Raw genomic sequence first — 14,351 nt, 5'->3', positions numbered from 1 at the left:
ATAAACTCTAAGTGGGATCAATTCGAGCCACTTGCACACTAAGTCTTCTTGGATTCCGCCCCTAAGGAGTGTGCGGAGCATACAGAGTTCACCCAGAGGTAGGCTGTTTCCTTGTCCAACTCCCAATCGCCACGTTACCCGGGAGGACCAGACCATAAACCTCTGGCATAATCGTTGGACTTCAGTTATTTTTCGGCCCAAACTTTTAACGCTGACCACACCTTAATGGCACTCTCTCCACCACACGCCATGTCTGACTGACTGATCATCATGATATTCCTCAGGCACTCTGTGAATTTTGGGGGGCTTCCGACTTCCACTCTCTGCATATTTCCCTCCTAGCGATGACAATCACATAGAAAAGAATTTGTGTAGCTGGATTATTCATCGAGTACCCTTGAGGGAGACAAAAGAAGATCAGTCTGGGGCAGCAGGTAATAGATGTTAGTAAAACCTCTTCAAGAAAGCCACACACCTGTCTCTAGTAACTAGTAATTTGAGGGCACTCCACAAACATGTGCAAGTCATCAGCTGCCAACAGCTTACACTTAGGACAATAATATCTCTCAGCTGATATCCTGGAGAGTTTAGCCGGAGTCCAGAGTGTTTTTCTTAAAGGAAAACTGGATAAGATAAAGATTTTTTTTTAAATCACTAACCTTTTGTTTTTTTAGGTAGGTAGTGATTTACCTGGAACACTGCCTACGACCCAAAAAGTTTTTTTTCTTTCAACATTCACAAAGGGCAATTCACATTTTGAAATGGCTTACCTTCCTTAGTCTGTAAAGTATTAATTTTTTGGAACCAGATTTCGGTCTCATAACATTAATACATACCATATGGAATCTGAATCTGTCTCGCCCTAAACATTCCCCTTCCAAATACAGATGTGGTATGGTTTCTTAAACACATTTAACTATTCAGAAATACTTTCAGAATATTTAAATGGGCTTAGTACATTCGAAAAAAGGTCTTAGTGCTCGCAAACCCTCTTATTTACCGAATTGGAGGATTTGTGAATGCTAAAACCCTTTGTACAAATGTTATTTATAGAGCTCCACCTGTGACTGATGGATGGGGAAAGGGGCATGGCAGTTGGAAGTTGCTTAATTGAAAGAGATTATTGGGTTGCCATTTTCCAATACTTTCCTCCTTTCGTCGGTGGATGTGGGAGTTTATGTACACCTCAAATACCAATTAAAAGAATTGAGCTATAAAGTGAAGTGTTGGACGTCCACTTGAATGTCCCTTCACCTCAGTACTTCCACTGATGTGGTGTTATGCAGTTATGCCCCTTCCCGGATTATTGACATTCTGGTTGGGCCTCTCCTTCCTGCCACTTAGCACTGTTAATGGGCCTCAGAGGTAGAAGATGGGGTTAGACAGGCATTGGGCCAAGAAACCAGCTCTCTTCTCAATCAGTGGCCCAGGAAGGTTGCAGTGTGTGCCTGCCAATCTGTTTGAAAGGGTCGGAGCTTAATTACCCTGTCCCTTACTGCGCAGGTCATTAGCAGTCTGGCCTTGCCCTCACCTTGCTGACAACAGGCAGGGGGGGGGGAAGAGGCTTTCCAGAATATCAGTGGGTTAGGAGATTGGAAAACTAGGATGGACTACTACCTACCCTTCTGGCCCTGTGACTGTAATGCTCCAGTTCCTTTCCCTCATTACTGTCAGTTGGCCACGGTTTAGTTACCATACTGCTAATGTGCCAGTAGGGTTTAGGGTAGTTCAAAAGGGTACTGGCTTTAAATATTAATACTTTTTAATAGCCTGAATAATTATTCACTGGTTATCAGATTTTATTATTGCTTTTAAGGTAGAGTCTTCTAACGACAGAATCCTCACTTTAAAATAATCCCCAAACGTCCGGGTGGATCTGGAAGGTTTTTCTCTAATCTCCCTGCTCGCGCTAGTAGGTGGCGTCAATCGGCTGCATTCGTGGTGAAAGTGACGTAGGCGGTGCCTATATTGGCGTGACCCCGGCGCACTGATGTCAGTTATTTCCTTTCCACGCCAGATAGCGCTGATCTGGATCCAGCTACCCTTGGTCACTTTTCGACTGCCTTTTTTTATCGACTCTTTTTGATAGATTTCTCTTTTGGTGTGAGGATGTCATCCAAGAAACCGACTGGTTTTAAGTCATGTGGTGACTGTCACAGTCAGTTGTCTATGACCGACCCCCACTTGGTGTGTTTGTGATGCTTAGAGATGACCACAAGTACAAGACCTGTGTGGAGCGCCACACCATGCATCCGAAGGTGCTGGGGTATCGATTCCTTAAGCTCCTTGTCAACCAACATCGGACAACACTGTGACACTCAAGAGCCCGGTCCCGCGGAATGTTCCGGGTTTGTTTGCGGGGCTGCACCTGGAAATCCTTATTGCACTCCCAAGTCGTCAGGGATGTCCCGCAAACATTAAAAAGCCAAGAAGTCGAAGAGGTCTTTGACTTCGCTGTGCCTTTTGAAGCCATCGGAAGAGGTGCAGGAGCATCAGCACTCTAGGGCTTGTGCTTCGGCAGAGCCTGAGTCACGGTTTGCTCCACGCTTCCCTGACTTTCCAGGAGCCAGAGTGACCCCACCCAGCTCAGAGAATTTTATGAGGCCATGGTTCTCCTATTTGTGCGGCTGGACACTCTGGAGCGCCTTTGGAACCAACAGGTTTTGGAGGGGCCCCCACTGGATAACATGCTCTCGAGTTCACCCTCTGCTCCAGTTGGGCCCCATGAATCCCTTGCTGGATCCACAGTAGAGCTGCCAGTGAGACAGAGACCTTCCCCTGCGGCCACTCCAGTGCCAACGCCGATGATTCCATCCCCGACTCTGACATGGAGCCTGATGGGCATCACAGACGCAGGTTTCCATGCCAATCTGGACCAATCTCTCCCTATTATCACCAGTGCTTTTACTCTTGATGGGCCTGGAGAGGGAGATGAACGGGAGGGTCTGAGGACCCTTATGATTACCAGAATCCCTTAGATGAGGTGGACAACTGGTATGAGGAACTGGTGGAAGCCAGTGGGCTAAACTCCTCACCTGACACTGGCGTGGTCTTTCCTCCTACTGTGGGGTCGGAAGAGGGAGCATCTTTTACTGTGGTGATGCATAGGGCAGCTGAGGTCTTGGACTTTCAGCTACCCAGAGTTCAGTCAAGACAAACGTTTTAACAGAGTGGCTTCAGCTGGGAGTCACCCCTCTGAAACCATACTCCCATTTAATGATCCTCTTAATGGCGTCCTACTCTGGCCTGGTCCAAGCCCTGCACAGGGGCCCTGTGCATAGTACTATTGCCTGCCACCATTGCCCTGCTCCTGGGACCCTAGTTTACTTACCCAGCACCCCACCCCAGAGAGCTTGGTAGTCCATGCCTTTAATTCTAGGGTCAGCCCTGACAAGTTTCCTACCACTCCACTGGATAAGGAATCCGAAGACTGTATACCATACATTCTCTTCCTCCAGCCTTGTACTGCTGCCAGTGAACACTGTGTGCCTTTTGCGCTGATATTCCCATATGATCTGGATTTGAATGCACAAGTGCTACCCATGGTCTCGGCAAGGCCTGAGCCATACTGTTCCAAGGCATTGCTTACAGGAGAGGTCGCCATACGATGTGGACTTGAGATGACCAACTCGCGGGGTAGAGAGGTTTCCTCATCTTTGGACCTGCTATGCCAAGTCTGGCTGAGAACAAGTGGTTTTTCAGGGGATGTCCAAACCTTGCTTATGGACATGCATTTTGAGGGCCCTCATCTCTGTGGAGAGAAAGTGGACTCCTTGCTAGAGTGCTTTAAGGTCAGCAGAACTACGGCCAGGACCTTGGGCTTGTCTGTGGCCCCTTGTAACCATCAGTCTGCTTGCCACATTTGGAAGGGGTCTCTAACCAAGTCCATACTCTTCTAACCACCACAAGACATGAGTCCCATAAACCATGTGGGGAAGGTAGCTATAGGTCAAGTCAGTCCACCACGCTCAGCAGTGACAGCCTCCAAACACCTTTAGTTTGTCCTCCAACCCTCAAGGGCATCCAGTGGCAATTCCCTGGAGGTTCAACACCTGGCTGGTTCACTGAACACCAGGTTGGACAAACTCTGTTGAAGAGGTCTAGTGGATCACAAATGGCATCTCCCTTCAGAGATGGTGCAAGGACTTGCAACAGTGGGGAGAGTCTTGATTAGATCTGTTTGCCACTTCCGAGAGTTCAAAGTCAGCAGTTTAGCTCGCTGGAGTTTCCAAGGCTACTCTCAGTCAATTACGTTTACCGTTTCAAGTGGAGCTCGGGCTCCTGTACACCCTCCTGCCCAGAATTCTCAAGAAGATCAAGAACGACCGGGGCCAAGTTATACTTGTGACTCTGGATTAGGAATAAAGAGTCTGACATCCCGATCTGTTGACCCGGACCATCGGCCCTCCGATCAGGCTGCCCCTTCAAGAAGATCTTCTGTTTCAGCAATAGGGTTCTGCACACAAACCAGTGCACCCTTCACCTTCATGCATGGATATTAAACGCCGACAATTGACAGCTTTCGAACTTCCTCCTGAAGTCTGTGTTACTCTGGCAGCAAGACGTCCCTCTTCGAAGTCGGTATACACCTGCTTTTGGGATAAGAGTGTGGCATGGTGTGATTCCCACAACATCGAACACCCACCCCTCTCCCTTCTGCATCTCTGTCCAACGTTCTTCTATTTGCTCTTTCATTGGCCCAGCAGGACTCTGCTCTGGGCACAGTTAAAGGTTATCTGTCAGTTATTTTAGTTTTTCTGCAGTTGCCGGATTAACCTTCTTTATTTAAGTCTCCTGTTGTGGCTAGTTTCTTATAGGTTTGCAGCACATGTTCCCCACGCCTCCAGGCCCTTCATCAATCATCCATGGAATCAATCTTGTAAATGTAAAATTATTTGTGAATCAATTGTACTATGCAGTCGCGCTGCTATTTGTTTAGGTCAAAAATCTAGAAATAAGACCTATTTGGGAAGAGTGGTGTAAATGTATTCCAAAGGTAAGTAACGTGTTCTTTCTCACTTTATATTTTTCTTTTAGGGACATGTGGTGTTTGGACACACTTTAGCAAAGCATGATCCGGAGACCCACTCATGTTGGTTCACTATGTAAATGTAAAAGTATTTGTGAATCAATTGTACTATGCAGTCGTGCTGCTATTTGTTTAGGTCAAAAATCTAGAAATAAGACCTATTTGGGAAGAGTGGTGTAAATGTAATCTCCTCTTTCCCTGGTATTTTTTTTTACCTGCTTTTACCATGTTACCAGTAAAAACTGAACTTGAGGGAGAGGTGTGGCGCCGCGGCCAGGGCGACTGACGCTGGAATCTGGGCACCACGGTTCGATCCCCGGCTCCGGCGGCAGGTTAGCCCAGCACCATGTGACTCTGGGCAATAGCTCGCTTAATCTTCCCGACGGCCCCCAGCGCCTAGAGACCCTTACGGGTGATTGTGCGCTTTACAAATGTGGACTTTACTTTACTTTTTCAGAAGGCTACATTGTAAAATCTATGTCCCCATAAATAATGTACATTGTTTGTTATATTGTAATTGCTTTCTTATTTCTGAGAGCAGTTGGTTTGCTCTAAGGCTGGTAGTTAACATTACTGCACTGCCCAGTCTTTCCCAGCTGTGCCCAGTCCATAAGCATCATAAAGTTGTGACTTATTTACTCTTGGAAACACCCAAGCTCAGTGGAAACCACAAAGTATTTATTTGCATTGTGAATATGTGCTAATCACCTGGCATACCTTTTTGTTTTATAGGCATGTGGACTAACTGAAAAAGATTTTACTACAATAAAACTGATAAATGAGACCCGCGACATGTTGGAAAGGTATGACCAGCACTTGCAAAATGCAATACTCAAATCTATCCAGTGGGGAGTGCAGCTACACATTTAAATTCCTACCACTGATCCACCACACGGACATTCCACAGTCCTGTGATACAAACACTGTCCCTGTGACCAACATCTGCTTTAATTAATGAGTTTGCTACTTGTTCTCATATTTATTGCGTCAGTGCTTATTAACCCACAAAGTGCTGGTTAGTTTGCCTGAAAAGGGTGTACTGTTAGCGACATCAACCTTTCCAGCTGGCTCTTCAAATTATGGATATATGGACTCTGAATTTGTCTCCAGAAATACTTGAAGTCAGCCCTGAAAAAGATATTGTTCTAGCCCATCTTGCACTAAACGTGTTCACCCAATACGCCACATAACCTAATTTGCCAACCGAGATAGAGCAAATAAAGGGTCAGTAGCACTAAGTGTCCCCAACGCATTTTGTCAGAAGCTGTCCGTTGCACCTCAAAATCCCTGGTCTCTAAAGAGCTGGTGCGTCCCAAACATACCAGATGTCTCATGAAGCCCCTCCTCTCGGACCTGGCAAAAAAACATATGGACCCAAACGCTTTTACATCTCCTTGAAAAATGACAAAAAAAAATTCTGCTTTTAATTTGTCCCACTAAAAACCAGATTTCCTGCCCACAAATATGTAATCCCTCCTGCAGCTTCCACGTTCCAAACAAAACAAAAATTGTTGTTTCTCATATCCTACTCTTGTTAAGTTCTGCTTACAAGAGTGTGTACTCTTCAAATGGTCTCCTAGACTACCAGTCTCTCTTCTTCTTATATCTCTTGTTCAACTAGGGATTGTGGGTCAGTAGATGGTTTTCCATTCAAATTAATTCCCCCCCTGTTGTCACCTAATCCGTCACCCTCTCTCAATCTCTCTCTCTGTATTTCACATTTTCTCTGCTTCTCTCCCGCCACTGTCTATCCCCTCTTTAATCATGTTCAGATATTCTCCTTCTTGTCGCATTTACTGCAAAACTCCAACTCCATGTGCTGTATTTTAGTACTGCAGAATGATATGTAGGCAGCGCGTTTCCACCGACTGCCCCATGCATCCTGGACCATTGAATAACAAAGACTAAACATCTTTTCACGATCATATTTGCCAGGGCTGCACTGGGTGGGGTCGCATTGGGATGGGAGTCTAATTGAGAAAGGCTAACTGCTTGGAAAATCATTATTGTCATTAGAACATAATCACATTTTATAACCGATTAAAAGCGTTTTGTTTTAAGTACTTGCTGATAGGGTGTTGCAAAGAGTAGGAAGGCTCAGATGCTCTCAAAAAGTGCAAAGCGAAGAAGAAAGGCAGACCACTGAGAGCAACTCCTTTAAAAATAGCACCCTCTACGATTTACACAGCCTAACGTTCTCCCTCTGATTTTACCCACCCTCAAGTGCTGGGTGACACAGCCATTTTTTACGCCTTTCAGAAGATCATGAAATCATCAGTTGGTTTGGCTATGGGAAACTGAATCTCTGGGATTCAGTAAAAATGTAATTGAGTCACAAGAGACGACTAAATGTTTGTTTTTGGGGGGAGGGGTCTGCCTTAAATGGAAAAGTCTACCTCTCTTGCATGTACTAACCATCATACTGAAATGCAAAGAGGAAAAATAGGTAGGTGTAGTTGAAGATTACAGGTTAGTCTTCACTATGCTTTAGGTATTTGTATTGTGTTGCCTGCAAAGTCAGTACATTTCAACTGAAAATATGTTGTTGAACCTCCCCTTTTCTACAGTCCAGATTTCAGCATGGTTTTGAATACTTGTATAAACAGAGGATTCAGTCGCCTTCTAGACAACGTGGCAGAGTTCTTCAGACCAACTGAACAGGACTTCAGTCAGAAGAGCTGTGTGAATAGGTAAATGCTTCTTTGAGGACTATGTTCTTAATACATCTTGTATATATTTGTATAATTATAAAGTGCCTGGCTACATATTTGTTTCCATTTGGGCACTATAGTTGACACTGTTCATGAACCATGTATTAATGTTTATGTATTCTCTCTCATGTTATGAATTATTTTTCACATCAGCCTGCTACTGTCATTCCTTGGTCGTTGTTATATTCAGTCGCCCAATTCCTTTTAATACCACAGATTGCATTTTTGGTCACTACTGTTTAATGTCTGAATGTCTATTTTTTATGTAACATTCAGCATATTACCTTGCAACGTCTTCAAGATGGAATGTTACAGATATGATTTGAGTTGGTGTTGCATGAATGGGTAAAAATAATAGAGGAAAGTATGCCTTCTTGCACGGTATACCAATGCGTTGTGCGGCATGGTCCAAAAGTTGCTGCTGCTCGTACCTCCAGACAATAAGGACCATTTTCAGGAGGTCACTACCAATGGACTGAATGTATATGTAAATGCCAGCATTTGTAAAGTGCGCAGCTACCTCCAAAGAGATGTCCCGGCGCATGGGGCCGTCGGGAAGATTAAGCAAGCTATTGCCCAGAGTCACAGGGTGCTGGGCTAACCTGCCGCCGGAGCTGGGGATCAAACCATGAACCCTATGGCCCAGAGTCAAGCACCCTGGCCACTGTGCCACACCTCTTCCACAATGCTTCTTGTCACATTATTAGGTTAGGTCTTGATTCCATTGTCCGGGCCATGGGGAACTCCATCTCAATTTGTCGCCATGCTTGACTCTGGGCGTCCAACTACTCTTCTGACATCCAATCCAACTTAATACATTTTCCCTTTGACAGGGTGTGTCTCTTCGGTGATACGAGGGATTCAGATCTGGAGAGATTAAAAATATCATGAGCCACGGCAGGTCCACTGGGCCTTCAGCTCCCACCGCCAACCAAAGACTTTCAGTCCTTTTGCTGCTTTTGTGGCTTTGGAAGAGGTTCCTCTGTGTTTCAGGAAATATCAACCGTTCCAGCAGCAACCTAAACCCCTCATTCGTCAGTACAGGGGTTGTTCCAGAGGGCAAGGACTGGAACCCACTTGCAACCCTCCTCTTCCTCCTCTCATGCGCCTCCAGGAAAACAGGCCTAGTTTGTTTCTCCAACCCCACACAGGCTGTGTGAGGGCGGGTGTCCCATTTTCTATCAGCTTGGAAGGCCATTATTTCAGACCAGTAGGTCCTTCATATTATAGAAACGGGATACACCTGTCCCTTCTTTCAGGTTCCACCTTCCATCCCATCCCACCCCGCCTCACCTCCCGACCATTTGGCCATTATGCAGCAGGAAGGATGGTGTCCTGCATACTATTCTAGCCCTCAGGAACCTCAATTTCTTCCTCAAAAAGGAGAAGTTCAAGATGCTGATCCTAACTCAAGTTTTACTGTGTTGGAACATGGAAACTTGATTGTGTCATTGGACCTGCAGGATTCGTACTTCCACATCGCTATCCTGAGGTCCCATCGGAAGTACATGCAATTTGTGGTGGGGTTCTACACACTACCAATTTGCAGTACTACTCTTTAGGTTAACATCCGCACCTCGGGTCTTCACCAAGGTGAAGGCAGTGGTTGCAGCCCATCTCAGGTGGTCGGGTGTGTCGATTTTGCCATACCTGGACTACTGGCTCCGACTTACCAGAGATTGTGTTGCACGACCAGTGGTCGATGATGATCTGTATGTTCAACCTGGGCTTTTCATTCAGCCAGCCCTAATCTAACCTGTGGCCATCCGAACGGCTCCAGTTCACAGGGTCGGTACTGGGCACTACATTCCTCTGCACCTTTCCTCCTCTACAGAGGATCACAGATGTCTAGGAGATGATTCCATCCCTCCAGTCAGGTGCGAGATTTCTCCAGTATTGAATTTTTTGAAGATTCACATGCTTGAATCGTTCCCATCGTGATGGTGGGATTCTCATGGTATTTAAAACCAGGAGTACCATGTAAGTACATTAATAGACATAGAGAATGCAATTGACATTGTTAACCAATTCATATTGTTTTAATTGGCCCAAACTTCAGCCCTTCAGTAACAAGACCCTGAACCACTATTCCCTTGCAGAGCCTCCCTGAGCTCTGCTCAGTAGTTTCAGATTTGTCAACGTTTGACCTTGCCTTCTCTTAAAAAGAAAACATTGGGCTGCTACTGCTCTGAGATACTGTTTTCTTCAGTTTTTACATCATGTCAAAGGGATCTAAGAGGAGGCTTTTCAGGCCCTGCAAGTCTTGTGGAAGTCAATACTTTTCTCTGAAGATCCCCATAAAGAGTGTCTAAATTGTATAAACATGCATCACAAGCCTAAGGATTGTAAACATTGCAGACCCTTTTCTACCAAGACATTAAAGGACAGGGAAGCCAGACTACTCATTTGGCTCCAAAAGAAGTCCTGTTCAGAATCAGGTTCTGATGAGGTGAGGGTCCACGTCGCTCTCCATCTGAGAGTAAACACAAAAATCAAGGCTCTACCTAATGTGATGAAGAACCAAAAAGACTCCAAGCTAATAATAAAACCTCTGGGTCTGTGAAACCAGTCATTCTGGACTTCTCTTCAAGTTCCACTCAGAAAAGATCTTGCCTCATCTTCTGTGTCTGCCACTCCTTAAAAGGAGTCTTTGTCAAGGGACCCATTGTCGACAACAGCTGCGTCAACGAGAACTTTGTCGATGGTATGCTCTCTTTCGCTTCCAGTCACTACAGTGATGACTTTGACTCCAACAACCCAGAAGACAGTAGCTTCACTGACTAAATCAGTGACAACGACCACCTCGTCGAAGTCCATCCCATCGAAAGCAGCTTTTAAGACTCCGGAATCAAGACCAACATCGGGGGCCTTAACAGTACAAAATAAACTCACCTCTTCTTCGTCGTGTATGGGCAGAAAAAAGCTGCTCTCTTATCTGAAGGGACTTCTATGGTATTCTGCCTGGATGTCACCATGCAAGGTCTCCCCATTGCCTCCGGCTCATCTCGTTGACATGGAGGAATCAGGAGATGAAGGAAATTTCAGTCCAGCATACAGCCCTCCTCAACTAAGGGTGACATGCCAGGCGACAATTGAGGAGGAAGACCTTAACAGAGACACTTCCACCTACTTGGAAGGGGATTATTCTCTCGCAACTCGCCAACAGTCTGCGTCTCATCGTTATGACTCTTTCCAAGAGCACTACCCTTATAAAGAGCCTTATGAGGAAGGATTGGGCTCAAGGGGGGGACACCATATCAGTACCTATCTCTTTGGTTACTGACTTGAGACATATGCTTGATGACTATTATAGGCGCTTTCCATAAGCAAATGTGCCAGTACCTCTCACTCCGGGTTGCTCTGATGTACCTGGCACGACACCCTTACCAGAGTCCGGTGCCTTTTTGCACGCAAGGGGACAGGACAGTGCTACTCCTATTACCATGAGGGATGATTATATCGACAGCAACGCAGATGATCAACCTGAGGAGGGTGAGCTACTTCAGGACCCGGCTACATCGGGTCAGGAGTGGGATAATTACATTGCCCCTTCGTCACCATCTCCTTCGCTAGCAAGTTCTCCTCCTGAGGACATAGGATGGTTCCATGAGTTGCTGGAATGTGCTTCCAGAAATTTTGATCTGCTTCTCCCAGTGAAAAAGAAGGAATGCTTTCTATATGATTTTAAATTCCCGTGCAGGAAAATCCATCAGATCTGTTTCCATTGTCAGCTATATTTGGGAAGGTCTTAAATCTATGAAAAACCCAGCATCAGTCACTGCAGTTGTTGCCCTGCTAGACAAAACATAAAGCTCCAGATGCTTTGTTGGCCTATTTCATAGGTCATCCTCGCCCAAATTCGGTGGCATGCAGGCTGCCCAGCATTGCTCCAGAAACCCGTCTGACCCCTTTTCAGCACCAACAGATAAGAATGACAGTACACGAGATAACCTATGCAAACGTTTCGCGGCAATGACCACTACATACATCAGGGCTTTGAATGCGCTAGTTAGTTTGGGTCGCTACTACCATCAAATGTGGTCAGACCTTTTGGGTTTCATCTAGTTTCTACCGGATGACAAGGAGGAGCCAAAAGAGATCTTGCAGTAAGGTGCTAGGGCATTCTCTGAAATTATAGATATTGCCATGGACATCTCGTCAACCACATTTAGACAAATGGCAGGTGCAGCAGTATTGCGCCGACAGGGCTTGTTAAAAGTGACCTAATTCTGCCCTGAAATGCAAGCAAAAATCCAGGATTTGCCCTTTGAATGCGAGAATTTATTTTGAAAACATGTAGGCAACACATTGTAGGCCATCAAAGCAGACACTGTGCATTCCCCGGGGACGTTGCAGCAAAATCGCTTTCAGTCCTTTTGTGGAGTAAGAGGTCAATTTATACAAAGGCCTTCTATCAGCCCTACAGATAATCGCCATATTCATAGCAGAGGTATCAAGCCAGTACCCTGGGCAACAACCACACAGGGCCTCCACCACTCCTACATACTCAAGTCAGCCAAGTCGAAGACTACCCCGTGCAGGGGGAAACGCCCAGGGTGGTACTAGAAGGCAGTGACCATTATCAGACACTAGTCGGCCTGCAACCCCTAGAGCAACCAAACAGCCATCAATTATCTGTCTTTTACGATCAATGGGAGAGCATCTCTTCAGAAAAATGGATGTTAGACGTCACACATCATGATCACGCCCTAGAATTTGTTCAAAAGCCTCTCAGTTATCCCCCTCTCAAGAGAACGCATCAACATCTCACTCTCTTAAAGCAATAGATATGCCTGCTTCTCTCAAAGGGACAATAGAGGAAGTCCCTTTGCAACAGCACGGCAAGGATTTCTATTCAAACTTCTTCCTCATCAAGAAAAAGCCCCAGAAATGGAGAAATGTCATGGACCTCCCTCAGGCAGCTGAACAATGCTTTCTCTGCAAGAAATTATATTGCTGGTCAACCAGGGGGGTTTCATGACCTCTCTCGATCTCTTAGACTCATATTTCCAGATTCCCAATCATGTGAAACATCGGTGGTTCCTGAGGTTTAAGGTGGCAGGGTCCCACTACCTATTCAAGGTTCTCCCATTGCAGGAACAATTGGATGCGCAGTGGATTCAGATTCACGGTTAATACGATTACATGATCGACATCACCACTACGATGAAGCAAACATTGTCGTGGTGAGGAAGGAACGACGATCTCTCTACAGGTCTCTTTTGTAGCAGCACAACCTGCTTTGTAATGACAACGGACACTTCCTTAGAAGGTTGGGGAGCTCATCTTCAGGAGCTGGGAATTCACCCAAAATGGTACTTACAAGAAGTGCAAATGCATATCAGTCTTCTAGAACCAAAGGCTGTGTTCCTGGGCCTGCAATCATTTCTATCCAGAATTCGCAATTTCTCTGTCCTGATGAGAATGGACAATACCGCTGCTCTGTTTAAGCTCGCCAAACGAGGGGAAACACAGTTGAAAAGACTCTCCTCTCAAGCCCAGCAAATATAGAAATGGTTACTTATGCACAACATCTCTCTGCAATTCGAACATGTCCCAGGGATAGACAATGAATAGTCAGACTCTTTAAGCAGAACAACGAGTCAGAGCGACAAATGGAAAATGGAACCAAAACATTTGTCTGAGATCTTCAAACAACGGGGTACCCCAAATCTGGATTTCATTGCAACTCTCTTAAACAAGAGGTGCAACATTTTTCGCAAGCGGATTTCCTCAGAGAGGATCTTGAGGGAAATCACTACAGATACAATGTACAGGAATGTTTACCTATGCGTTTCCACCCTTTCCTCTCAGTCCCAAGATGAAGCGGGAACCATGCCGTCTCATTCTTGTAGCCCCTGCATGGCTGAGACAATATTGGTACACAGAGCTATTCCTACTACCTGTGTGTCCATGCAAACAGTTTCAGCCGATGGAGAAACTCCTTTCGATGAAAAACTGTCAGATATTGCATCCTCAAAAAAAATCTCTCAATTTGTCGGCATCGCACCTCACGACAATGAGTTTTGATCATTGAATATCCCAGTGGAATGCAAATCTATTCTTAAATAGTCACATACTTTTTCCACTAATAAATCTTGTGTGGCAAAATGGAAAAAAATCCGCTACTGGTGTATCAGAAATTATCAGCACCCTTTTCGCTCTTCTCCATGCCATAACTCCTTCACCTGGCAAAATCTGGTGTACTAGTCAGTAAAGGTGCATTTAGATGCAATTTTGAGATTTCAGAGGAAAACAGGTAAAATATCTCTGTTAAAAAAATGATGACCTGTTCATTCTGGGCCTTTCCATCAGTAAAACCTCCTGCAATATTATGGATGCTGAATACGGTTCTTTACCAATTCTTTAAAGCTCCATTTGAACCGATTCCTAAAGCAGATGTAAAATATGTGTCATGGAAAGCAACCCTTGGGGGCGTGGCTTGGGCGCCGATGTAGTCGGAAGAGGGACTCCGGAGCTCCTCCGCAACCGCCCCTCGCAACCAAACATCCTGACCCCCGAGATCAGAACGCTGGCCCCCACCTAGCATCGGAAGGCCTGGGGAGCGTAGGGGCACAGACTGGGGGTGCTGGGTGCCCCCGAACCTGCTG

General features: G+C 45.6%; 1 protein-coding gene across 1 annotated transcript in view; it reads left to right on the top strand.

The window, feature by feature from the left end:
- The window catches only part of PEX3 (peroxisomal biogenesis factor 3), a 490,463-nt gene that overhangs the window by 404,912 nt on the left and 71,200 nt on the right, over positions 1-14,351 (top strand). Inside the window, exons 9-10 of the mRNA XM_078648999.1 lie at positions 5,762-5,832; positions 7,597-7,719. Coding sequence (XP_078505125.1) covers positions 5,762-5,832; positions 7,597-7,719 — 194 coding nt within the window. The remainder of the gene's footprint in view (positions 1-5,761; positions 5,833-7,596; positions 7,720-14,351) is intronic.

The sequence above is a fragment of the Lissotriton helveticus genome, chromosome 6, assembly GCF_964261635.1.
Source record: "Lissotriton helveticus chromosome 6, aLisHel1.1, whole genome shotgun sequence".
Taxonomy (NCBI): domain Eukaryota; kingdom Metazoa; phylum Chordata; class Amphibia; order Caudata; family Salamandridae; genus Lissotriton; species Lissotriton helveticus.
The sequence above is the reverse complement of the archived record's forward strand: the minus strand, read 5'-3'. Positions and strand labels throughout refer to the sequence as shown.